This window comes from Balaenoptera physalus, assembly GCF_965194825.1.
Source record: "Balaenoptera physalus genome assembly, chromosome: 16".
In the NCBI taxonomy this organism is placed as follows: Eukaryota; Metazoa; Chordata; class Mammalia; order Artiodactyla; family Balaenopteridae; genus Balaenoptera; species Balaenoptera physalus.
Genome location: NC_138898.1, coordinates 78,145,425 through 78,169,375, shown reverse-complemented (window position 1 = coordinate 78,169,375; position 23,951 = coordinate 78,145,425). Strand labels below are relative to the sequence as shown.

General features: G+C 43.8%; 2 protein-coding genes across 13 annotated transcripts in view; both read right to left on the bottom strand.

Moving 5' to 3' along the window:
• Positions 1–1,315, bottom strand: part of RABGEF1 (RAB guanine nucleotide exchange factor 1) — a 90,054-nt gene extending 88,739 nt beyond the window's left edge. For 2 of the 8 annotated variants that reach the window (XM_082432326.1, XM_082432325.1), the window contains exon 1: positions 800–1,315. In XM_082432326.1, the coding sequence (XP_082288452.1) occupies positions 800–943 (144 nt within the window). In that variant the 5' untranslated portion in view covers positions 944–1,315. The remainder of the gene's footprint in view (positions 1–799) is intronic. The other 6 variants (XM_082432329.1, XM_082432328.1, XR_014255221.1 and 3 more) reach the window with 5 other exon arrangements.
• An 8,678-nt stretch (positions 1,316–9,993) lies between these two features.
• The window catches only part of TPST1 (tyrosylprotein sulfotransferase 1), a 116,742-nt gene continuing 102,784 nt past the window's right edge, over positions 9,994–23,951 (bottom strand). The window contains exons 4-6 of one of the 5 annotated variants that reach the window (XM_082432384.1): positions 16,665–16,715; positions 13,167–13,213; positions 9,994–10,569 (exon numbers count right to left, since the gene is read on the bottom strand). In XM_082432384.1, coding sequence (XP_082288510.1) covers positions 13,196–13,213; positions 16,665–16,715 — 69 coding nt within the window. In that variant the 3' untranslated portion in view covers positions 9,994–10,569; positions 13,167–13,195. Of the gene's footprint in view, positions 10,570–10,825; positions 12,853–13,166; positions 13,214–16,664; positions 16,716–23,951 lie in introns of those variants that run through there. The other 4 variants (XM_082432385.1, XM_082432386.1, XM_082432387.1 and 1 more) reach the window with 4 other exon arrangements.

Below are 23,951 nucleotides of genomic sequence, written 5' to 3'. Positions count from 1 at the left end.
ACCCCAAGAGGACACTACAGTTTCCCGAGAGCCTCACCCAGCCCCACCCTGCCCCTCTGGGTCTCAGTCCCTTCATCTAGGACTCCACAGGTCACCTGCTCCCACGTCTGCCACTACCTTAGCCCCTACCTCCTAGCCTCTGTCTTCACTGCCCAGCAGGGCCCCACCTTCCCTCTTTTCCCTCCTCTTGAGGGTCATTTCAAGTGTTCGTATGATAGTGTCACATGCGTTAAGTAAGACCAGTGGAAGCCACCGTGCATCACAGCACAGCAGCTAGGAGGGAAAGCCATGGAGTTGTCAGGTGAGTGAGGCCACATCTATTAACTGGCCTGCTTCTTATCTGCACACAGCCCCTAACCCCACTCTCTGGGCAGCTGGAGACTGGGTTTGGGCAACCACGGAGGCCTCCTCTTGGATTCTCTAGGAGACACTATCATCTCTTGGGGCTCCAAGGGCCTCTTCCCACGGCCTACCCTCCTTCCTCCAGTAGGTAAGGTGGGACATAGGGATGGGAGTACCAACCCTGCAGGCACTGAATCCTGGAAGAAGGGGGATGGGAGGGCCAGGTGCCGCCTGGGGCAGGGAAGACACACCTGGTGCATTTCGGGGCGGGGGTCGGGGGAGGTGGTGGGAGCGGGGTGGGCAGGGGAGCACGGCTCCTCTGGCGCCGCCCTCGGCCCGACCCCCACCCCTGCCTCAGCGCTGCAGCGCTGCTCATATCCCAAGGTCAGCTCTGCCCGCCACCGGCTCCTGCCCCCGCGCCCCTTCCCGCGCCCCCGCACGCCCTCGGTCCAGGTACCTCCTGCGGCAGGAGAGGCAGTGCGTGCCCCGCCTGCGTGGCTGTCGGGGTGGCCGGCTCCAGAAAGTCGTCTTCGGCGTCGGAGCTGGACATGGCACCGTCCGGGCGACGGCTGTCTGGCTCCCGCCCCGTGACTACCACCATCCCTCTGGCTCTGGGCAGTGGGCGCGGCTTCAGGCGGGCGGGAGGGCGGCGGCCCGGGCACTAGCACCCAGCAGCGCCCGGCATGACGCGGCGCGGCCGACGGGCGGGGCCGGAGGGGCGGAAAGCGCAGCGCGCGCGGGCCGGAGGGCCGTCGCTCCCTCAGCGCCGACGGGCTCGCCGACCACCCTGAGGACCGCAGGGCCACCGGCCTGACCCCGTCGCCTCCAGCTATTGGCCGAACCCCCGCTGGCTTCCTTCCCTGATTGGCAGGAAGCTCGCCCAATCGCAGAGCAGGCAGCGCTTTCAGCCAGCGTCTAAGTGGCCACCGGGAGCCGGACCGGCTGGCCTGCCCTGCTCTGATTGGCCCTCTGGCCAGCAGGCGCGTCCGCTCCACCCGCTAACACTGGCTCGGCGCGCGGGGCGCGCGCGAGGTCACCGCGTCTAAGCCAGGCCTTCTTACAGGCTTGGGGAGTGGCTCCCGCGTCCAGGTCAACACCCAGAAACCTGAGACGAGAGAGGGCTCGTGACTTAATTGTTCGTACGTTTCCAGGGCAACGGGTCCTGTGCATCCCTGGGCGTCGAAGGCCAGGGAAATCTGGGAGGACCAGGTCACCTCAATGGAGAGCCTGAGCATCCTTTCCTGGAGGATTGTGAGGGAGGACGGCTGAGATCACCGGGGTTGTAGGAGAGGAAGGGCAGCACTGCGACAGGGGCTGGCTCTCCTCTAACCACAAGGGTAAAACCTGGGTCTCCAGTCTTTCCTGATTGACTCAAGCAGCAGTCCGGAAAAGAAAACTAAAAATAGGGGCAGTTGAGTTCAATTAAGAATGACAGTGACTCTCCACCCTCTATGTGTCAGTTCTTCTGCTGGGCACCTGGAGACACAGATGGAAACAGGCCCTGTCCAAAGAAGCTCACAGGCTGCTGAGGCAGAGTCCAGCCTGGTCCAACACATCTGTCTGCAGCCTTGGATGCTGTGTCCCCTGGTACGGCAGGGTCAGCTCAGACACTCTCCTAGGGGGTCAAGGTTTTAGCTCTTCAAACCATTTTTACACCCAGCTCCTCATTTGAATCTCACATTGTTGTGACAGAAAAGGAAACTGAGGCCTAGAAGATTAGAACAGCTTCAGGGAGTTCAGCCGTGAGCAAGAGGCACAGCACTTCTTCTGTTGGACCAATCACACTCCCAGCTGTAGGAGTCTCCTAGGTCAGTGTTTTCTCCAAATATACTTGCATCAAAAGCACTGGAGGGAGAACTTGTTAAAATACAGATTCCCAGCCCTACCTCCAGAGAATCTGATTTAGTCCATCTGGGATGAAGCCCTTGAATTTGCATTCCTAACAAACTCCCAGGTAATTCTTTTTTTTTTTTTTAATATTTATTTATTTGGTTGAGCCAGGTCTTACTTGCAGCACGAGGGCCCCTTAGTTGCGGCAGGCAGGCGCCTTAGTTGTAGCATGCAAACTCTTAGTTGCGGCATGTGTGTGGGATCTAGTTCCCTGACCGGGGATCCAACCCGGGCTCCCTGCATTGGGAGCACGGAGTCTTATCCACTGCACCACCAGGGAAGTCCCACTCCAGGTAATTCTGATGCTGCAAGTCCTTGAATCACATTTTGAATAGCACTGCCCTAAAGAAGGCCCCCTGAGGCCATCTCTTAGCTATCACTACCTGCTCCAGCCTTTCTCAACAATATCTATAACAAAATTTCCTCTTTCCATCCTTCGGATGTTTCAGCTGTAATAGAAACTGCAATCAAAGGTGGTTTAAATAATAGGAGAATTTTATTATCTTACATAACAAGAAGTCTGAGTAGATTCTGGGTTGGTTCATTAAGTAACGCAACAAGGAGTTACCTGGACCAGCTTCCTTCCATTTACCCACTCTGCCAGATGGCCTCTCCTCCTCTAGGAATCCATATGAGGAAACCAGAGAGCTAAGGGCTATCAGAGTGACAGTTATTCCTACACCTTAAAGCAAGGCTGTATAAAGAGAATGGGACAGGAGCCCCAGAGTCTCAGGAGGTAGGAAAATCCATGTGTGATCACGGTTATGTTACTGAATGTGTTGGAGTTTTCATCTTCCACTTCGGCTGAGGATTTCCTTCAGGAATATAGTTTCCCAATTGGTTCTGCTTACGCGGTGGGGAGAAGTCCTAGGGCAGCCGCCTGGAATGAGGACTTGCTGACTGAGTAGGCAGGGGTTGGAACAGGCGTTCTGGGAGAGCAGGGCAGTTTGCTGGCAGTGGCCATCCCCGCCCTGCAGTGAAATGACTTCCAGGCCAGTTCGCTTGAGGGCTGCAGGGAAGGGTCAGTGAGCCTCGGCGGGGGGGATGGGTAGCACATGGCCGCGCAGAGGTGTGGGCTGCTCTCAGAACACGAGCACTTATAGCCCTGGGATTACTTTTCCTCCAGGAGTCAACCAAAAAAACAGTCCTACAGGCATGGAGTCCTGATTAGTCAATTGGATTCTGTTCTCCATGCCTCACCAAAGAAAAGATCTTTTGAATGGCAACAGATTAACAAAGTGCTGATTCAGCTACTGAATTTTCTCTCCGATTCTAATTTATTGAATAATTTAACAACAGTAAAGGAAATGAAAACGGTAACAAAAGCATCCATCTTCTTTGGAGGAGGTTGTTTGCCAGCAGCTTCCCAAGGCACGGAAGCTTGGCTAAGGGCCCACTTGCTCTCAACCCAGCTCGGCTCTCCCCCAGCCTCTGACACACCCCCATTTGTTAACCACTGCTGTTCTGTTGCCTGGACTTCTCTTCGCACAGTGCACGGGGTAAATGTGGCCGATGTTCAGATTGCCTCTCACATCTCTTTTCTGAACCCCTGTCCCCACCACCACCCCAGTGTGCCTCACTGAATGCTAGAACCTTGAAATCTAAAAGCTGCTTGTCCCATGGTACCTTGTATCCTGGGTTCCACAGGTGACCTAACTTCACCAAGCAGATCCCTGCACTTGAGATTTGGAGGGGGAAAGTGGACACTGAGTTGGAGGCCAGGCTTCTTGCTCTTTCGGTGGACAAGTTTGGATATGGAAGTGTTAAAAACGTTTCCTTTTTGCTGTGGCTGTAGCAGAGGTCCCATGTTGGTCTTTGCCTTCCTGGGTGTCAGAAAGCAGGGTGGGGCATCCGTTTTACTGTCTCATTACTCTCTGTAATCAACCTCCAAGGTCCAGCACAATGCCTGGCATATAGTAGCAACTCAATAGATGAATACATGAAAGAAATTTGTGCTGTGATCACATTCAAAGAGTTACCTCTCTATGTAGATTTTCTTCTCATGTATTTTATTGGTATTATTAGTATATAAGGGCATGGATTGTGACTGGTATCATAGAGGTAGGGAATTCCAGGATGCCGTCATGCTGGGCCGCTGGGAAGGGGCTCCCCTCAAGTTGTGAGAGGTCCTAGGGGCGTTATTCAGAGCAGAACATTTGGGGGGGCGCTGTTTGGTTTGGAGTACACACTGGTAACCATGGATGTTTTCACTGTGCAAGACGATATGGGCCCCAAAGTGCTCTCATCCCAAGCTCTTTATAGGTAAGTTTTTGATGAATGTTGTTTTGTATTTTCATTTATTACTTAATTATAATAAAAACAAATAACATAAAATATAGATGCAAAAATAACTCACATCCAACAGCACAAACTAACACAACACTGTAAATCAACTATACTCCAATAAAAATTAATTTTAAAAAATAACTCACATCCAGAATTCGATGAAAATAGTGTTTTATTTATGTGGTTTCAGCATCCACAGTTGTCCTACCAACTGCTGCCTATTACTCTCTCATCCCTTGTGTCTCTAAGGGAGCTCTTGTTCCAGTCACCTCTGGAAGTATTATGGTCAAACCCCACTGGTGGCTGGGTGAGTATCTTGGAGCCATATTCCCAATTTTCCCTCCCATCCCCATGGCCCATTTGTGTGGCATTTCCACTGGTCTATCAGTTCAGGTTTAAGCACTTCACAGTTTAAATATCTATTATTCAATATGATTCCATCAAGTGGAAAAAGAATTTAGCTGCAAATATAATCCCCTGTACCCTGACAAGAAGTACCCTATCTCTTAGCGTCCTCATCTCCTGGGGCCTCTCCACCATTCCACAGCCTTTCTTCCCCCAGGTACCCACACCCACTTAGAAACTACCTTGGATTTGAGGCTGAGAGTGGCCTGCTTCTCTGAGGCATTAAAAGAGTATCAGAGAAAAACAACTTGCCATTTGGGGGCTTCCTAGCTGCTAATATTTGTTCTGACATTTGTTTGGAACTGCCAGCTAAGAGTCCTTTGGTGAAACATTAAAATATCCTGAGGCAATAAAGAATTAAAATAATCTATAAGAGTAGGGGTCTGAAAACTTTTTTCTTTTCTTTTTTTAAGGCCGTGCTGCGTGGCATGTGGGATCTTAGTTCCCCGACCGGGGATTGAACCCATGACCCCTCCAGTGGAAGGGCAGAGTCTTAACCACTGAACTGCCAGGGAAGTCCCTGAAAACTTTTTTTGTAAAGGGCCAGAGAGTAAATATTTTTAGCTTAGCAGGCCACAGACTTTGCCTCTACTCAACTCTGCTGCTGTTGAGGAAAAGCTGCCATAGACAAGACATAAGTGATGTCATAGGTTATGTCATAAATTATGTCATAAGACATAAATGGTGTGGTCAGATTTGACCCAATGGCTGTAGTTTACCAACCCCTGTACGAGAGAAATAGATCAATTCTAAGTGCATTGTGATTTTTTCAAATGTGCTCCATCTAAATGTCCTAATAGCTAATACTCAGCTTCATTTCTCCTTTTTTTTTTTTTTAATTTTTCTTCTTCTTTTTTTTTTTAACAAACCTTTGTGTTGAGGGTTGACTTTCAATAGATCTCAGCGAGGGAGCTGCTTTGCTACGTACATAACCCCGCAGCTTCATTCCTAATTCAAGTCTCATTTACTCATTTGTGAAGAACCAATAACCAAGTCTTCAGATTATTAACATTACTAATTTTTCATCAAAAGAAGTAGCTAAATGAGACTTACCAGAAAATAAATGAACTGCAAGTCCACGTTAAGTCTCACTAGATGGGTAGCCTTGGGTAAGTCACAGCACTACTCTAGACCCCCCGATTTTATCTCTAAGATTAGGCCGGTTCAATCTCGATGTCTCTCTTTTAAAAAACTCTCATTGTTTTTCACTTTTTTACTTAAAGTAATTCATGCTGATCGTAGCACATCTAGAAAACAGAGTTAAGCACAAAGAAAATAAGAATCCCCAAAACTCCACCACGAAGAGATAACAAGGGACACTGGCACATGTCCTTTCTGTTTTCCATCAATTTAGTGACTCTAGTTTTCTGTCTACCCTTTCAGTCATAAAAGTGGGAGCACACTAAACAGCTTTGTGATTTCAAATTGCTACTTAATGTAACATGAACATTTTTCCTGTTTGGAAATATTTTTCTACAATATTGTATTAGCTAAAGAGTATTCTGTTACATGGATGTACCATAATTCATTTAACTAAGCCCCCCCTTTTGTTAGTTTTTTTTCCAGTTTTTTGTTTCTATAAACTTCATTGCAACGGACGTCTTTGTAGAGAAAGCTCTGCACACCTTTATGATATATTTCCCTAATTCTTGCAACTTTTTTAACACTTTTTCATACGTTCAGCAGTTATTCCATGTTTGACCAACAGAGGGCATTTAAGGCTTTCCTTCTCAGGGCAAGGCCATAGCCATTTCTTCAGTATATAACAACAAAAATAGTGGTTTTATTATGAAAAATGATTCAATTTAGGATGTTCAGTAATAATCAGCAAACTCCAAAGGGAGAATCAAAGTCATTTATTTTTCTGTCTAGCCAGAATCACCGCCCCCCACCCCCCAAAAAAACCCTCAAATGATGAGCTTTGTTAGGACTTAAACCCAAAATGAATAAAAATGGTCTTTTGCTCAGAATAACAAAGTGACTGCTCTGCTTTATGCAAAGCCCTAAATTCCCTGCAGAAGACTGTTGGATAGTGACAAACAATCAGGAAAGGGAACTCAATGCTGAAAATACTGACCTTGCCAGAGAAAAGCTCAGACAGCCCCCAGGATCTGTAGCTCCCTAGAAAAACAAATTTGGGCGCAACACTGAATGGAGTCCTGCCTAGACTATTACTTACCCATCACCTACTAGCCAGGTTGTCATAGGTAATACTATAGGTTTTGTTAAGTAAGCTTGAAATAATTGTTTTATGTACATTTTTCTTGATTTTCACCAAGACCATAAATTCCCAAGGTCAACAATCTGCCTATACTTCTTAGCACAACAATTATACCTAGCAAATTACTAAGTACAAGGGAGGTATTTAAATAGTTGTCACTCAATGCTAATGACAAGTTTCTATTCTAGTATAAAGATGATTACTGAGAGGTAGAGTGGTGGTTAAGGGTGTAGGCTCCGGAGCCAGGTTGCCTGTACTTGTATTCTGATCCCATCACCTACTAGCTGGTCTAGAAAGCTGGTACTGCCTCCCAAGCCAATGTCTATAAAATGCAGGTAGTGACAGTAGCTACCTCAGATGGTGATTGTGAGAATTAAATGAGTTTAAACATGTAAACTCAGGCACAGGATCTAGACCACGAGAAGCTGTCGATAAATGTTTCTAGAATGATTACGTGGCTAAGTGATTACTAAGATGTTTTTCTCTCATTTAAAAATTCTATGATTCTTCATGGATGATGCTCTCTCCAGCCTCCTCCTGCAGCCACTGAGGACGCCGGCCTCTCCCTGGCTCCACGGGCTCACCCGCTGGCTGCAGCCATGGCTGTGCTGGCCCTGGGCAGCTCTCTGATCTTCACAGGCAACACATCTACCCTGGTCCCTTACCCAGCTATCAATTTTAATTAATTATTTATTTATTTTTTAATATATATTTATTTATTTATATTTATTTTTGGCTGCATTGGGTCTTCGTTTCTGTGCGAGGGCTTTCTCCAGTTGCGCCGAGCGGGGGCCACTCTTCATCGCGGTGCGCCTGCCTCTCACTATCGCGGCCTCTCTTGTTGTGGAGCACAGGCTCCAGACGCGCAGGCTCAGTAGTTGTGGCGCATGGGCCCAGCTGCTCCGCGGCATGTGGGATCCTCCCAGACCAGGACCGGAACCCGTGTCCCCTGCACTGGCAGGCAGATTCTCAACCACTGCACCACCAGGGAAGCCCTATTTAATTTTTTAAAAATATTTATTTATTTAATTTTTGGCTGAGTCAGGTCTTAATTGCGGCACTTGGGATCTGTGGTGCGTGGGCCCTTCCTTGCGGCGCGTGGGCTCCAGACTGTGCGGGCTCAGTAGTTGCAGCACACGGGCTCAGTAGTTGCGGCACGCGGGCTCAGTAGTTGTGGCGCGTGGGCTTAGTTGCCCCACGGCATGTGGGATCTTAGTTCCCCAACCAGGGATTGAACCCATGTCCCCTGTATTGGAAGGCGGATTCTTAACCACTGGACCACCAGGGAAGTCCCCCAGTTACCAATTTTTAAATTTTACTCCAGGTATCTTTCATTTGTCTGACAGGAATTCCATTTGATTCCATCAAATCACAACATCTCACAAATATAGTCATCTTCCTACAGGTGTTCTAAGATGTCACATGGAACAGAAATGCTTTGCTTCGCAGGGCTCAAAAGAAATGTGCTCAGACCAGAAAGAAGGCTTTGTGAAGGAGGGAATGTCAACAGGGAGGGAGATATCACAGCATCTGCTTCTCCGGGCCAGTTGTGCAGTGGTTTCTTCTTTCCTGAGTCAGCCGTTTTTGTGCGGTGGTTCTCTGCCCTCTTCCTATTCCAGTACATTCCCACTCATGACAGTGGAGTCTCCAGGGGTGGGCAGGCGTAGGGAATAAAAATCCTTATGTTCACCTAGGGGTGAGTATTGGAGTCAGGCTGGGTTATAGTTTAGAAATGTCCACGCCTCCCAATCTGATAGGCTCTAGAGGGATATGTGACCTCCTCCCTACAATGCTGGTAACATAAGACTAACACAGGAAATAAGCAAAAAACCAAAACCAAAAACAAATTATGTTATGCTGAAGCTGATTTCATTGCTATCTGGAGGCTGGAGCAGTAACTAGAGCAGTAACAAGAAATGGGACTTAAGACAGCTGAGCCCTTAACAGGGCTGGGATTTCCCAGGGAGAGGGGAGAGGGTTTAGGTTTCTGGGCATCTGGAAGAAGCAGAAAGCAGAGTGTAAGGAGACGGGGAAGAGGTGTACTGTTCACAAGGGGGTGGTAAGGCCACACTGCAGAGACAGAACAGTTTAGATGTAATGTGTGAGGCATCAGAGAATCAAAGGTTTTTGAACAAAAGAGTGACTTAAGACACAGTGCTGAACAGAGGATTGATGTGGCAGCAGTATTCATTTTCAGTTGAAGGGGACACGGTTAGGGGCGTGGAACGGAAAGAAGGATACTAGAGTCAGGCTTAGATACCAGGTCACCACTGTGGCACTAGCTGAGGGGCCTTGTGTACGTGACTTGACCTGGCTGAGCCTCTGTTTCTTCATCTGAAAATGATAAGTTAGAAGTTTCCGTCTGGGAGGATTAATCATTTACTAAATATTTTACTGGTTCTTACAATGTGCCAGACACTCTGCTAGGTGTCAGGGGTACAAAAAAGGACAAGAAAAGACATAGTCTCTGTCTTCCAGGAACTTACCATCTAGTATAAGAGATAGACAATTTAAGAAGTCAAGAAACATTAAAAACTGCAAAGTGTGATAAGGTGATATTGTGAATAAGGTAGGCAGGAAGGGGATCAGGGAAAGTCTTTCTGAGGAATTAGAATTTATGGAGACCAGAGAATGGAGAAGGAAATAGAAGAACAGGAGTCTGAGACAAAAGGATGGTAGCAGGTCTCTCTGAAATAAATTATAGCAAAAACCTCACTAAGAAATTATGATGTATAGAGGGGAATATCTAAAATACAGCAACTGAAGAAACTGGTTTATCAGATCATTATCTGATAGGTCTTATTGCTTCTCAGAAATCACAGTAATGAAAACATGTAAACTACCAGTGCTTCACATTTAAAGCTTTTATTTTGAAAAATAAAATACAAAAGTCATCAAGTTGTAAATGTATGTGGTAATTCCTCAACTTCTCCGAAACAATACAATGAATTATTTAAATAATTAAGATATTTAATATTATCCACATCAATACATTTAAACAGGTACAAGTGTTCTACAAAACATTAGAACATGTACAGACAACCTATTCCAAGATGAAACTGCCCAATTTTGCTTACAGAATCCCATCTTTAAACCCTCCCCTTGAAAACAAAGTTTGTAATCTGGTAAGAAAAGATGAGGACCAGAGCAGTTTTAAGAGAAAGCACACATCCTCTCTGGGCTCCTTCTCCACAGGGCCGTGCCCGTAATCAGGATCAAGAGCACTGTACTCGGGAAGAAGCAGGTCACTCAGGAGGGTCCGAATGTGTGCTGACATCCCACCCTCTCAGTGGGAGGAGACTGGCAAATGAGAAGGAGATTCGGGCCATGGTACATATACTCCACTGATCTCAGCAGGGGACAGCCAGTCCTAGAAACAGCCAGTCCTAGAAACTTCTCTGCTGCTGAAAAGGCAGCAGTCTTCCCTAGGGCAAACAAACAGAATGTGTTACAGGTATGCAGTCAGTTTGTTCTCCCCTGCACGACACCGCCTCCTTTCCAGCTATGGGCCTGGCACAAGCCAGGTAGACAGGTAGGGGGATGGACCATTATGAGAACAGCTGCCTCAGAAGGACTACCAGAGAGGCACACTCTCCCTCAGTCTGGGATGCTTTTAGATGCCTGCCAGTAGCTTCGATGTGCAACACAAAAGGATGGCAGCCAAAGCAAGGGCTGTTCCTGCCCTTTCTTTCTTTCTTTCTTTTTTTTTTTATTTTTTATTTATTTATTTATTTATTTATTTATTTATGGCTGTGCTGGGTCTTCGTTTCTGTGCGAGGGCTTTCTCTAGTTGCGGCAAGTGGGGGCCACTCCTCATCGCGGTGCGCGGGCCTCTCACTATCATGGCCTCTCTTGTTGCGGAGCACAGGCTCCAGACGCGCAGGCCCAGTAACTGTGGCTCACAGGCATAGTTGCTCTGCGGCATGTGGGATCTTCCCAGACCAGGGCTCGAACCCGTGTCCCCTGCATTGGCAGGCAGATTCTCAACCACTGCGCCACGGGGAAGACTGCCCATTTCTAAATGACTGCAACTGTCATCTGCAATTGAAGCTACTGCAGGGGCACTGACAGGGACATCAAATGTCCAGAGGTCGAACATGCTGACTCAGTATGAAAAAGTGGATACTGAGATTCTTTAAAGGAAGCTTTAGGAAACACAGTGACTGTCGTTCATATGCCAAAGGGATCCAAAAGACAAGAGAAAGACTACGATTTGTCTTGAGATGCTTTGATGTCTTCCTAGCTTCTCCCGAGTCCTTCTCTCATTGCATGTGGGCACCTTCAAGCCTCGACAAGCAAACAAGGATGAAATGCTGCTGTGGAGGCCACTCAAGGCTGGAGTCAACTGACACTGCATTCTGTCTTGTAAAACAGCTGGTCAGTAATGAATCCCTGTATGCATGTTCCCAGGAGGGAATTTATCTACACTTTTGAAAGTATTTTTGAATAAACAAAATTATCCAAGGCCTGATAACGGCTGTTATACCTGTATGCCCATCGAGTTGAAGTCTACATTTAGCATTTGCTTCTTAGCAAAAAAGGCAATCATAATTCCTAAAACCTATGAATATTATTAACTTACTGCCATCCGTGATTTTGACATGGCATAGCAGCGTTCATATGCTTTTTCTATCTATAATCTATTAGCACACAGCAAGTCATAAAAACCTCTTATTCAAATCATATTATTCAATCTCAATTTTCTCAACAGCAGAAAAGGAATAATATCACCTACTTGCCAGAGTGGTTTGAAACTTGAATGAAATCATTCATATATATATATATATATATATATATATATGAATAATATATATATTTATTATAGATATCATATAATATATCCTATATCATTTATATACTATATATATATATGATGCTTGGTATTTTACACCTGGTATGGAGTACACACTCAATACATGGTTAATATATAAAATAAAAATAAAACAGCAAACAAAACTATAAGAAAAACACAGATTTTATTTTTTACTTTTTTATAATAGGTTTTCTTTTTACATTTTATTTTAGTATTTTATTTTACTTTATTTATTTTTTTTCCCACACTGCACGGCTGCAGACCCTTACTTCCCCGACCAGGGATCAAACGCCTGCCCCCTGCAGTGGAAGCACGGAGCCCTAACCCCTTGGCTGCTAGGGAATTCCCAGGAAAAATCATATTTTAAAGAAAGCTTTTCAAGTTCCAAATGATCTAAGGCATAACCAAAATATTCAGAGCAAAACAGAATCTTAAGAAAGTGTGGGATAGGGGTGTGAGGTCTGAGCAGCCATGTCAGGAGGTCTAGGTTCAGAAACCAGCCTTGTCACTAATTGGCTGGTATCCCTGGACATGCACCTGATGATTACTCAGATAGAAAGGGCCAATAAGTCCTGCTCCACACTGTAGCCTTTAACTACAACGAGACAACATAGGTTACAAACATTAAGACATCATAATGCATTAACATCAGCAAGGTTGAAAAACCAACCAGGCAACTCCCGAAAATATTAGCGCAAAAACATCTGCACATCCAGCATACAGAGGAAGCAGTACAGGGTGGTGAAAGAATCCCTGGCTGGATGTTAGGAGACGGTGCTCTTTAGCCTTGGGTTTTTCCGACCTATGATGTGACCTTGACAAATCCTCTCTCTAGGATCAGTTTCCTTATCAGTAAACAGGTGGTTGAGGTTGATGGTCTTCAGGTTTCTTTCAGCTAAAATATTTTATCATTTTAAACCCCTCCTCATACTGAAAATAATAACTAACACTGTTTGAGTGCTTACTATGTGCCAGGCTTCTGGCAGACATTATCATGGTTAATTCTACCACTCTCTTATTAACATTGTCCTCATTTTACAGATGCAGAAACTAAGACACAGAGAAGTTAAGTAACTAGCTCAATGCCACACATAGCCGAGATTCCAAAGCAGGTGAACTAACCCCAGGGCTGTGCCCTCCACCTGCCACGCTGCCTCCCGAGAGCCTAAGCAGTGAAACCCAAAGACCCAGCAATGTCCCCAACCTCACCTCAAGTATGCAAGAGGTTCCTGGCTCTGCTATTCCACTTGCTCAGTCTGTGGAAGGAAGCAAAAGATGTTTTAACGTTGGTTAGCATGAGAAGTGACTGCTCTCATCAAAATATCAGGTGTAGCTTGCAGGCTGTGATCAGGGACTTTCTAATGAATTCCATCTGCTACTGTTGTATAATAAAGAAGATGACTGGTCTTTGGCTCTCGTTCCTGGTAGGGAGACTCTAAATCCTTGGAATTTTCCAGGTAACAGGAGTGTCTTTATTATTCATGAGCCCCTTAGATCATACCTGAGTTTCTGCTAAGAGATGAGATGACTCAGGATGGGGGCTGGTCACCAGGAAGACCAACCTGTGATTTGAGGGTTGGGGCTCTGAGCCAGCCCAGCTTCTGGGAAGGGGACGATGACTGGGGATTGAGTCCAGTTCCATGCCAATGAGTCAATCAATCATGCCTATGTACTTAGACTTCAGTAAAAACTCTGGATGCCGAAGTTCAGTGGAGCGCCCTGGTTGGTGAACACGCTGATGTGTTCTGAGAAGTACACTGATTCCACAGGGAATAGGCACAGAAACTCTGAGTCTGAGACTCTCCCAGACCTTGTCCTATGTGTCTCTTCATTTGGCTGGTCTTGAATTGTTTCCTTTATAATAAAACTATCTTTTTTTTTTTGACCACACCGTGTGGCTTGCGGGATCTTAGTTTCCCCACCAGGGATCGAATCCGGGCCCCCGGCAGTGGAAGTGCAGAGTCCTAACCACTGGACACCAGGGAATTCCCAAGATTATAATCTTAAGTATAGCACTTTCCTGAGTTCTGTCAGGATTCCAGCTAAATGTAATCCTGAGAGTTCTGTGGGCTTCAGTTTTCTCATGTATTAGACATTAAATCAAAGCCTTTTATAGGCTTTTTTCTAGTATGTGTGTGATACATTAAATGAAACTAACCAGAACGGGGCTTGAAGTGCCTATATTAAGTCTTTTGCCCAATTTTTTGTTACCTTTTCCTTATTTATTTGTAGGAATTCTCTATACTGATGAATCTTTTGTTTCAAAAATTTCCCCCCCCTTAAGGTATCCTTTTTTACTGTCTTTATGATGCTTTCTAATAAGTAAACGTTCTCAATTTTAATGTAGTCCAAATTCTCCATTTTAAAATTAATGATCCATAAAAAGAAACAAAATTGAGTTATTTGTAGTGAGGTGGATGGACCTAGAGTCTGTCATACAGAGTGAAGTAAGTCAGAAAGAGAAAAACAAATACCATATGCTAACACATATATATGGAATCTAAAAAAAAAAAATGGTTATGAAGAACCTAGGGGCAGGACAGGAATAATGATGCAGATGTAGAGAATGGACTTGAGGACACGGGGAGGGGGAAGGGTAAGCTGGGACAAAGTGAGAGAGTGGTATGGACTAATATATACACTACCAAATGTAAAATAGATAGCTAGTGGGAAGCAGCCGCATAACACAGGGAGATTAGCTCGGTGCTTTGTGACCACCTAGAGGGTTGGGATAGGGAGGGTGGAGACGCAACAGGGAGGAGATATGGGGATATATGTATATGTACAGCTGATTCACTTTGTTATAAAGCAGAAACTAACACACCACTGTAAAGCAATTATACTCCAATAAAGATGTTTAAATAAATAAATTAATTAAATTAAGTTAATGATCAGTATTTTTTATAACTCACTTAAGAAATCCCTCCCTCTTAAGGTCATGAAGATATTCTCCTTTATTGCCTCCTAGAAACTTTATTATTTTGCCTTTCACATTTAGGCCTATAATCAACCTGGAAATGATTTTTATGTATGCTGTGAAGCAGGGGTGTCCCTTTAGTTTTAGTCTCAAATTCCCTTTCTTGACTCCTTCAGACTTACTATGCAAAACGGCCTTTGGATTTGACATTTCTTCAAGACTCTGCCTCTTGGATTATTCTCTGGCTCCAGTTACCATAGCCTGTAAGTGAGTGACAACTTGTTCACGAATCCATCCAGGTTTCTGGCACATCTTGCCCAGCCAAGGCTCAGGGCCCCTGTGCCCCTTTGTCTGCAAAAGTTGATCAGAGTCTTTTGGATAGATAAGGAGTTCCTTTGAGAAGATCTTTTTTTTTTCTCTGACTCTTGAGGCCTTATTTCAATTTCTCACACATAAAAGTAATTCAGTAGACATTTGTTGAATAAATGAATGAATGGATGGATTAAAATTAAATATATGTTAATAAGCATATACCATGAAAGTAGTTTAAAATACTCAAGTAATATGTATCAGTTATTGATGGTTGTTATGAGACAAGGATCTGAGAAGACAGAGCCTTCAATCCTGGTGTGAGACACAGCTGCTCTTACAGAGAAGCCCATGTATTCTAGGCTTGCTTTAGGCAACACGACTTCACACAATCTGCGAGGTTCCCCTCAACAACCCAGATCTGGAACACTTTTAGAAACTGAGTTCAGCGCTGGGTCTTCATTTCCTATTAACAAGCGAATCACTGATAGCAGCAGCCTGGAGGCAACATGTATTATCACCATGCTGGACAGGGAAGTCTTCTGCTGGACTCAGGCTGTAGTCATTGATTTCTTCCCACTACTACATAGGAATGGCAGGTGATGCGCTCACGCAGGACACTCTGGGCTACTCTAGGCCTGTCGGCCGTAACATCACCTATTTCTCTTCAACTCAAGAAACAATATTGGAATCCAAGCAAGTGACAGTGTGACATTACAAGGAGAACTCTGGATCTGTTTTAATTAATTTTTTAAAAAGTAGAAGTTATAAACTTCAAACTCATACCATCCATTACCAACTTGGGGGACTTAGCAGTTGAGGGCCAATGGCTGTGTGTATAATGTATTCACAAGTCTTCTAGGCTCCAAATGAGAAAAATGAAAAGGCCATGGATGTACATGTAATAAGAACAAAGGGTAGCTGTACATTTTTATTTCAAGTTAGGTATCAGAAGCCTGGAGCAGATTCACCAAGGCAGGCTCCTTATATGTGGAATACTGTGTGGCTTGTGAGCGACCTCAAGCAATCAGATTTTAGTTATCAATAAAGTATTTCCCTACTTTTGGAAGACACTGAGCCCTCTGAAATTCAGACTGTGTTAAATTGTTAAATTTAACAAATCTGCTTAACACAGATTGTTAAAACCAACAATTACCAGAAGCCAGTCTTTCTGTCTTTTTTTTTTGTTTTTTAACATCTTTTTTGGAGTATAATTGCTTTACAACGGTGTGTTAGTTTCTGCTTTATAACAAAGTGAATCAGCTATACATATACATATATCCTCACATATCCTCCCTCTGGCGTTTCCCTCCCACCCTCCCTATCCCACCCCTCTAGGTGGTCACAAAGCACTGAGCTGATCTCCTTGCAGAAGCCAGTCTTTCTACCACCAGCACATAGCATTATCTCTTTGAAAAGATTACTTCAGTGCAAGAGCCAATCTATTATTGTATATCAAGAGGAGGAAGCAGACACAGTACCTGAGGTTTTCCTTTAAGAAATTCAGGTAGCTGAAATTCTCCTTTATAGACCTGGAAAAACAAAGCCAAGTATGAGTTTAAGGAAACAGGTACTGTCATCATCACTTTGGGATGCTTGCAAGGACTGATAGTGGATGGGTTCACTGCTTCATTCTTGGCAAGTTGTTTTTTTTTTTTTTTTAATTATAGGGACAGGAGATGGATCACTAGGGGTGAGAGGAGGGTGTTTAAATTTATTTATTTATTTATTTTTGGCTGCGTTGGGTCTTCGTTGCTGTGCGCGAGCTTTCTCTAGTTGTGGCAAGCGGGGGCCACTCTTCATCGCGGTGCGTGGGCCTCCCACTATAGCGGCCTCTCTTGTTGCGGAGCACAGGCTCCAGACGCGCAGGCTCAGTAACTGTGGCTCACGGGCCTAGTTGCTCCACAGCATGTGGGATCCTCCCAGACCAGGGCTCGAACCCGTGTCCCCTGCATTGGCAGGCGGATTCTTAACCACTGCGCCACCAGGGAAGCCCCTTGTCAAGTTTTAGAACGGGAGGGAAGCCCGTCAGTTCAGAAGCAGCCTGAGTTGAGGACTGAGTGAAATCCCTATTCACTCTGACCCCACCTGCTCTACTGTTGCCTGGGTGCTCCCAGATTGCGGGCTGGCTGGGAGAGGGCGTAGAGTCTCTGAAGAAGAAAGAAAAGCATCCTAACATTCCAAGTTCCAATCATTTTAGCTGAGAGAGAAAGCAAGCCCTAGGCCTTCTCTCTCCAGCAACCAACACAGAATTCACATAATTTAGGAATAGGCTCCTCCTGATTTCCTTCTGACATCTCCAACCTTACAACTCTGGATTTAATTCAGCTTTACATTTCTTAATGTACCCAATATTCCCATAATAATTTGAATATTAGGTGGTTCTTAAAATGATACATACTTTTAACCTTGTAAAATCTTATAATCAAAAACTTACTCTTTTCAACATATAAAATTATGTTTCTAATAGCAGCAATAATTAGGAAATAGTTTTTTAAAAGATGTGTAAGATCTTTACATAGAAAACTATAAAATATTATTGAGAGAAATTAAAAACCAAATAAATAGAGAGACATACCACTTTCAGGGATTGTAACATTCAACATAGTAAAGCTGTCCATTCTCCTCAAAGGATTTCCAATAAAAATTCTAGCATGCTTTTTGGGGTAGGGGTAGGGGTAGGGGTAATTTCAAGCTGATTGTAAAAGTTTTATGGAAATGCATAGGGCCAAGAATAATCGAGATAATCTTAAAAAGAACAAAGTGGAAGGACTTATTCTATCATAATAGAATATTATACAGCTATACATACAAAAAACGCAGCTATAATCAAGACGGTAAGGTTTTGGCACGAAGATAGACAAATATATTAATGAAACAAAATGAAGAGTCCAGAAACAGACCCCCCTTTAGAGATAACTCGTTTATGACAAAGGTGGCACTGCAGAGCAGTACAGTTAGAACAAATAAATAAATGTGTTTATGTATATAATGATATACCATACTGCAATTTAAAAAATGAACTACTACTAAACCAACAATGTAGATGAATCCCAACACATAATGATGAGGAGAAACAAGCCAGATCTCAAAAAATAATATACGATTGACACATGTCTCCATTTAAAACTTTTAAAGCTCAAAAATAGGCAAAGCAACTCTGATGTTAGAAATTGGGATACTGTTTACTCTGGGGAGGAGCAGGGTGGCAGTGATTGGGAGGGGGATGAGAGAGGCTTCAGGGTGCTGGTAATTTTCTGTCTTGATATGGGTAGCGATTATAAAGATGTGTTCATTTTGTGATCATTTATTGAGCTATGACTTGGATACTTTTCTCTATGTATGTTATACTTCAATAACAAAACTGAACAAATTAAGCCAGTAGCTTAGGAATTTACTACACTCGCTCTGTCTTGCTCTCTCTTTCACACACACATACACACACACTTTAAGTGCAAAGATATGTGTTTCAACACTGTCAACAACAGAAAAAAACTGGGAACTATTCATGTCAATCAAGAGTGAAGAAGGTCTCCATCAACTGCTGGACTCGAGAAACTACAGGAAGAAACTATGGATTGTCATTGGGGAGAGAGTCACTGGGTAGCCCCTCAGAGCACAAAGAAATCTTCTAAATGGTGAATACTAAAGCCTAGAAACCTAAAGGATTTTTACGTGGTTATAAGATGACTGATCCACTTCTAAAAGTAGCAGTATTCCTTCTGAGACTGAGAGAATGAATGCACTGTTTTCCTGTCTCTTTCTCTGCAATTTCTGAAACCTGGTCTATTCTTTAGGGTCTCTGCTACAGTTCTAGGAAGGCTAAATTAAAGCAGAGAGAAGAGGCTTATGCATAAGATATTTCTTTAGCTATGCATCGCACTGGAAGCTGAGGTGAGTGCAGGATAACAACAACGCAGCTGCTAGGAGCGTCTCGAAACCTTCACACCCTCAACGAGTCCCAGGTCACTGGAGGGCTGGCCTAACTGCTCCCTGAAGAATCTGCATGTCAGAATCCTGTTTGCTTTACCCCAGCACCACAGTCCAGAGATTGTTCCAGCTTTCTTCATTTCCCCCCAGTTTTACTGAGATATAATTGACATATAACACTGTATTACTGTTTCAGCTTTCTGATGTAGGAAGTGTGTGTGTATATCATGTTAACACTGACTTCCACTGTGCCTGTCTCCACTATCTGTGGGACAAGCAGACACTATATCCAAAGCAGGGGCTCAAGCCATTAGAATAGGTTTTTTGTTTTTGCTTTTTACCAGATTCTCAAGTGTCTTTCCTTCTCCCTCTACTCAGGGAACTGAGTCCCAACCCCCATCCTCCAAGCCTCTAAGCATAAGCTGCCCAGGCCTAGGGTCCTGTGCCTTGGCTCCTTTACCGAACCAGAACAAGTGTGTTTGCCCCAGTGCCTCTTCCAGTGTTAGTGGGTTTGGTCCCTAAGAAACTTTTCTTATATTCCTCACATCCTCTCAGAAACCAACTCTCCTCTCTCTTAGCTAGCCTCTTCTGCTAGAATTCAAGCAGAAGGTTCAACGCAAGGCCACGGGGTCATACAGCTAGTCAGCGGCAGAGTGAGGCTCAGAAGGCCCTGGCTCAGCCCATTATATTAGCCCAATGAGCATGGCCCATTACACCACGCTCTTTGCATTTTACTACTATTAGCAAATCTGACTGTTACATTTTCCCTTCTCTTTTTGGTTTGTTGTAAGGCATGACAGAAAATACGAGTGGGAACATTAAATATTACAAGTGTCTTCCAGAAATCAACAGTTCCAGAGGGGTAAGGCTTATATGAAGGGGGGAAAAAACCAAAACCTTAAATATGTGATGTTACAAATGTAATAAAAAAAAAAGGGGGGGTTCAGGATAAGACATCAGACAAAAGGCTCAATCAAAAAATAAGTGGGAAGCTGTCTCCTCTCATTATCCTTTAGGGAAAAAATGCTTCAAAAGTTAGGAACTACAGTACTGACAAAAAGAACACTTTCTACTGACAAAGCAGTTCCTATTTAGTGCAGGAAACCAAGTATGGCATCACTTAATAAAAACAGCAAAGTTGGGAGTGGAATTTCCTCTGGCTAAAGGAACAGTGTTTCTGGACATACTAATCTCTGGTACTAATGAACTGAGGATTTTGCTAGACAGAAATGAGCTAAGCAGTCAGAATCCAAATGCTCCTACAGAGCCCTCCCACCTCAAGCACTGAAGAACAACAAGGAAACAAAAGTAGGCTTCTGATTTAGAGGGTGCATTGGCAATAAAAATAATACGAACAGCAGCTAAACGTTATTATTTTCTCTGCATCAGGTTAGTGTTGAGCATGTGTTTCACATGTATCACCCTATCGAATCCCACAGTCTCCTGAGGGAGGTATTTTTCTCTTTTTACAGATGAAGCAACTGAGGCACAGAGAAATTAAGTTAATTTGTCCAGTGTAGTGAAATGGGAGGCTACTGTACCATGATGGGGCTTAGATTTTAAAAGGGCCATCCTAATTGCTCTGTTTAGACTGTAAAGGGCCAAGGGCAGAAGTGCGGAGGCAACAGCAGTAATCCAGACAAGACAGGATGACAAGGAGGCAGCGGTGGAGGTGGTGAGAAGTGGTACGTTTGTGGATTTTTTTTTCCTAATCATGTCTAGATTTCCTAACAGACTGGATGTGGAATGTGAGAGAGCAGAGGGGAGTCAAGGATGACTCCAAGGTTTTTGGTCTAAGCAACTACCAACTGGAAATATGAAGTTGCCATCAACTCAGTTGGGAAAGGTTCTGGATATAGCAGATTTTCAGGGGTTCAATTTCAGCAATGTTAAGCTTCAGATGTCTATTAGACAATAAATGAAAATGTCAAGTAGCCAGTTAGATATACAAATCTAGGGTTCATGGAAGAGGTCTGGGCTGGGATCTATAAATTTGAGAATCATCAACTTATAGATGGTATTTAAAACTTGATACCTGATGAGATAAGCCAGGTGCTCAGGGTAGAGAGAGAAGAGCCGAGGACTTAAGACTGAGATATGGGGGAATCCTAACATTAAGAGGTCAGGGAGAAAAGGAAGAATCAGCAAAGAAGACTGAGAAGAGGCCACCAATGACACAGAAGGAAAAATTTAAAAAGTGGTGTCTAGAAGCCAGGTGAAGGAAACATATCAAGGAGGGAGTAATCAATTGTATCAAAAGAGGCTGGGAGACAAGATGATAACTGACCATTGGCTAAGCAATGTGAAGGTCACTGTCACCTTGACAAGAGCAAATTAAGTAGAATGGTAGTTGTGAAATTCTGAATGGAGTGAATGTAACAAAAAATAGAGGGAGTGGAACTGGAGACAGGAGTACAGAAAACGAGCTTTTAAGTAAAGGGAAGCAAAGAAATGGAATGGCAGTGGCAGGGCACCTGGCATAAGTGTAGGGGTGTGTGTGTGCGCGCGCATGTGTGTGTGTGTGTGTGTGCGTTAAGATAGAAGAATTAAAGGCATATTTGTTTGTTGATGGGAAAGATTCTGCTGGAATGCAAAATGTGATGATGCAGGAAACAGGGAGATGGGCTTGGGTACACAGGGGAGGAAACGCCTTTGGATAGGAACATGTTCAGATGTTCACTTCTGTTACACAGACTTTCTATTATGACAGATGAGGATATTAGGTTGTAATACTTCCCTTCCTCTAGTCTCTCAAAACTTACACAATAATTTTTGTTTAAAGCCACATTCTGTAAGTTTTCATTATTATGACAATATAAATACCACAGTTACATTTTCTTACACAATTTGTGCTGTTTTAGCTAGAGTTAATATGCCTCATATACTTTTTAAATTAATAGACTTTATTTGTAGAGCAGTTTTAGGTTTACAGAAAAAATTGAGTTGAAAGCAGAGTCCCCATATACTTCCTCTCCCTCTCCTACAGTTTTCCCCAATTATTAACATCCTGTGTTACTGTGGTACATTTGTTACAATTAACAAACCAGTATAGATATACTGTTATTAACTGAAGTTTTAGTTTGCACTAGGGTTCACTCTCTGTGTTGTACTTTCTATGGGTTTTGACACATGTATCCACCATTACAGTAGCACACAGAATAGTTCCACTAGCATAAAAATCCCCTGTGCTCCATCTATTTAGCCCTCCCTACCTTCCCCCAATCTTTTTACTATCTCCACAGAGTTGGAATCATACAGTATGCAGCCTTTTGATTGGCTTCTTTCACTTAGTAATATGCACTTAAGGTTCCTCTATGTATTTTTGCAACTTGATAACTCACTTCTTTTAATCATTGAATAATGTTCCATTGTCTGGATATTTATTTACGCATTCACCTACTGAAGGACATCTTGGTGGCTTACAAATTACAAGTTCTAGCAATTATGAACAAAGCTGCTGTAAACATCTGTGTACAGGTTTTGTGTGAACATAAGTTTTCAACTCATGTGGGTAAATACCAAGGAATGTGACCGCTGGATTACAAGGTAAGTGTATGTTTAATTTTATAAGAAACTGCCAAGCTGTCTTCCAAGTGGCTGTACCATTTTGCATTCCCGCCAGCAGTGTATGAGGTTTCTGTTACTCCACATCCTCACAATGATATGGTGGTGTCAGTGTTTTGGATTTTGGCCATTCTACTAGGTGTGTAGCTGTATCTCGTTGTTTTAATTTGCATTTTCCTAATGACATACAATGTTGAGCACCTTTTCATATGCTTAGTTGCCACTGGTATATTTTCCTTCGGCAAGGTGTGTCTATTCAGATCTTTTGCCCATTTTCCCCGTTTTCCCTTTCTTTCTTTCTTCTAAAAATTGAGGTATATCCCCGCGGGGGCCTGGCACACAGTGGCTGCAAACAGCAGCCTCCTCACTAGTGTGTGCAGCCTGTTGCCTGTATGCGTTGCCCTAAGGGACCTGGGAGACAGCCCCTTCCAGTGGACATTAACGACTGGCATGCTGTCCCCACTCTAGGCTCCAGACAGGTATGCGCGGTGCCTTTGGAAAGCCCCAGGGCACAGTGGCCAGGGTCCACACAGGCTAAGTCATAACGTCCATCTGCACCAAGCTGCAGAACAAGGAGCATGTGCTTGAGGCCCTCTGCAGGGCCAAGTTAAGTTCCCTGGCTGCCAGAAGATCCACATCTCCAAGTGGGGATTCACTGAGTTTAACGCAGATGAATTTGAAAACATGGTGCCAGAAAAGCGGCTCAATCCAGAAGGCTGTGGGGTCAAATACATCCTTAATTGTGGCCCCTGGACGAATGGCGGGCCCTGCCTGCATGACAGCCTTGGCACTGTCCCCTCCTTACTCATGCCCACCAATAAATCCTACTTTCCTGTCAAAAAAAAAAAAATTGAGGTATAGTTGATTTACAGTATTACACAAGTTTCAGGTGTACAACATAGTGATTCATAATTTTTAAAGATTATACTCCGTTTATAGTTATTATAAAATGTTGGCTATATTCTCTGTGGTGTACAATGTATCTTTGTAACTTATTTATTTTACAATAGTAGTTTGTACCTTTTAATCCCTTACCTCTATCTTGCCCCGCCCCCCTTCCCTCTCCCCACTGGTAAGCGGTAGTTTGTTTTCCATATCTGTGAGTCTGTTTCTTTTCGTTATATTCTCTAGCTTGCTTTATTTTTTTTGGTTCCACATATAAGTGATAATATACAGTATTTGTCTTTTTGCATGTCTGAAAATGTCTTTATCTTATCCTAACACCTGGCTGAAAGTTCATCTGGTTATATAATTCTAGGATATAGTAATTTTCT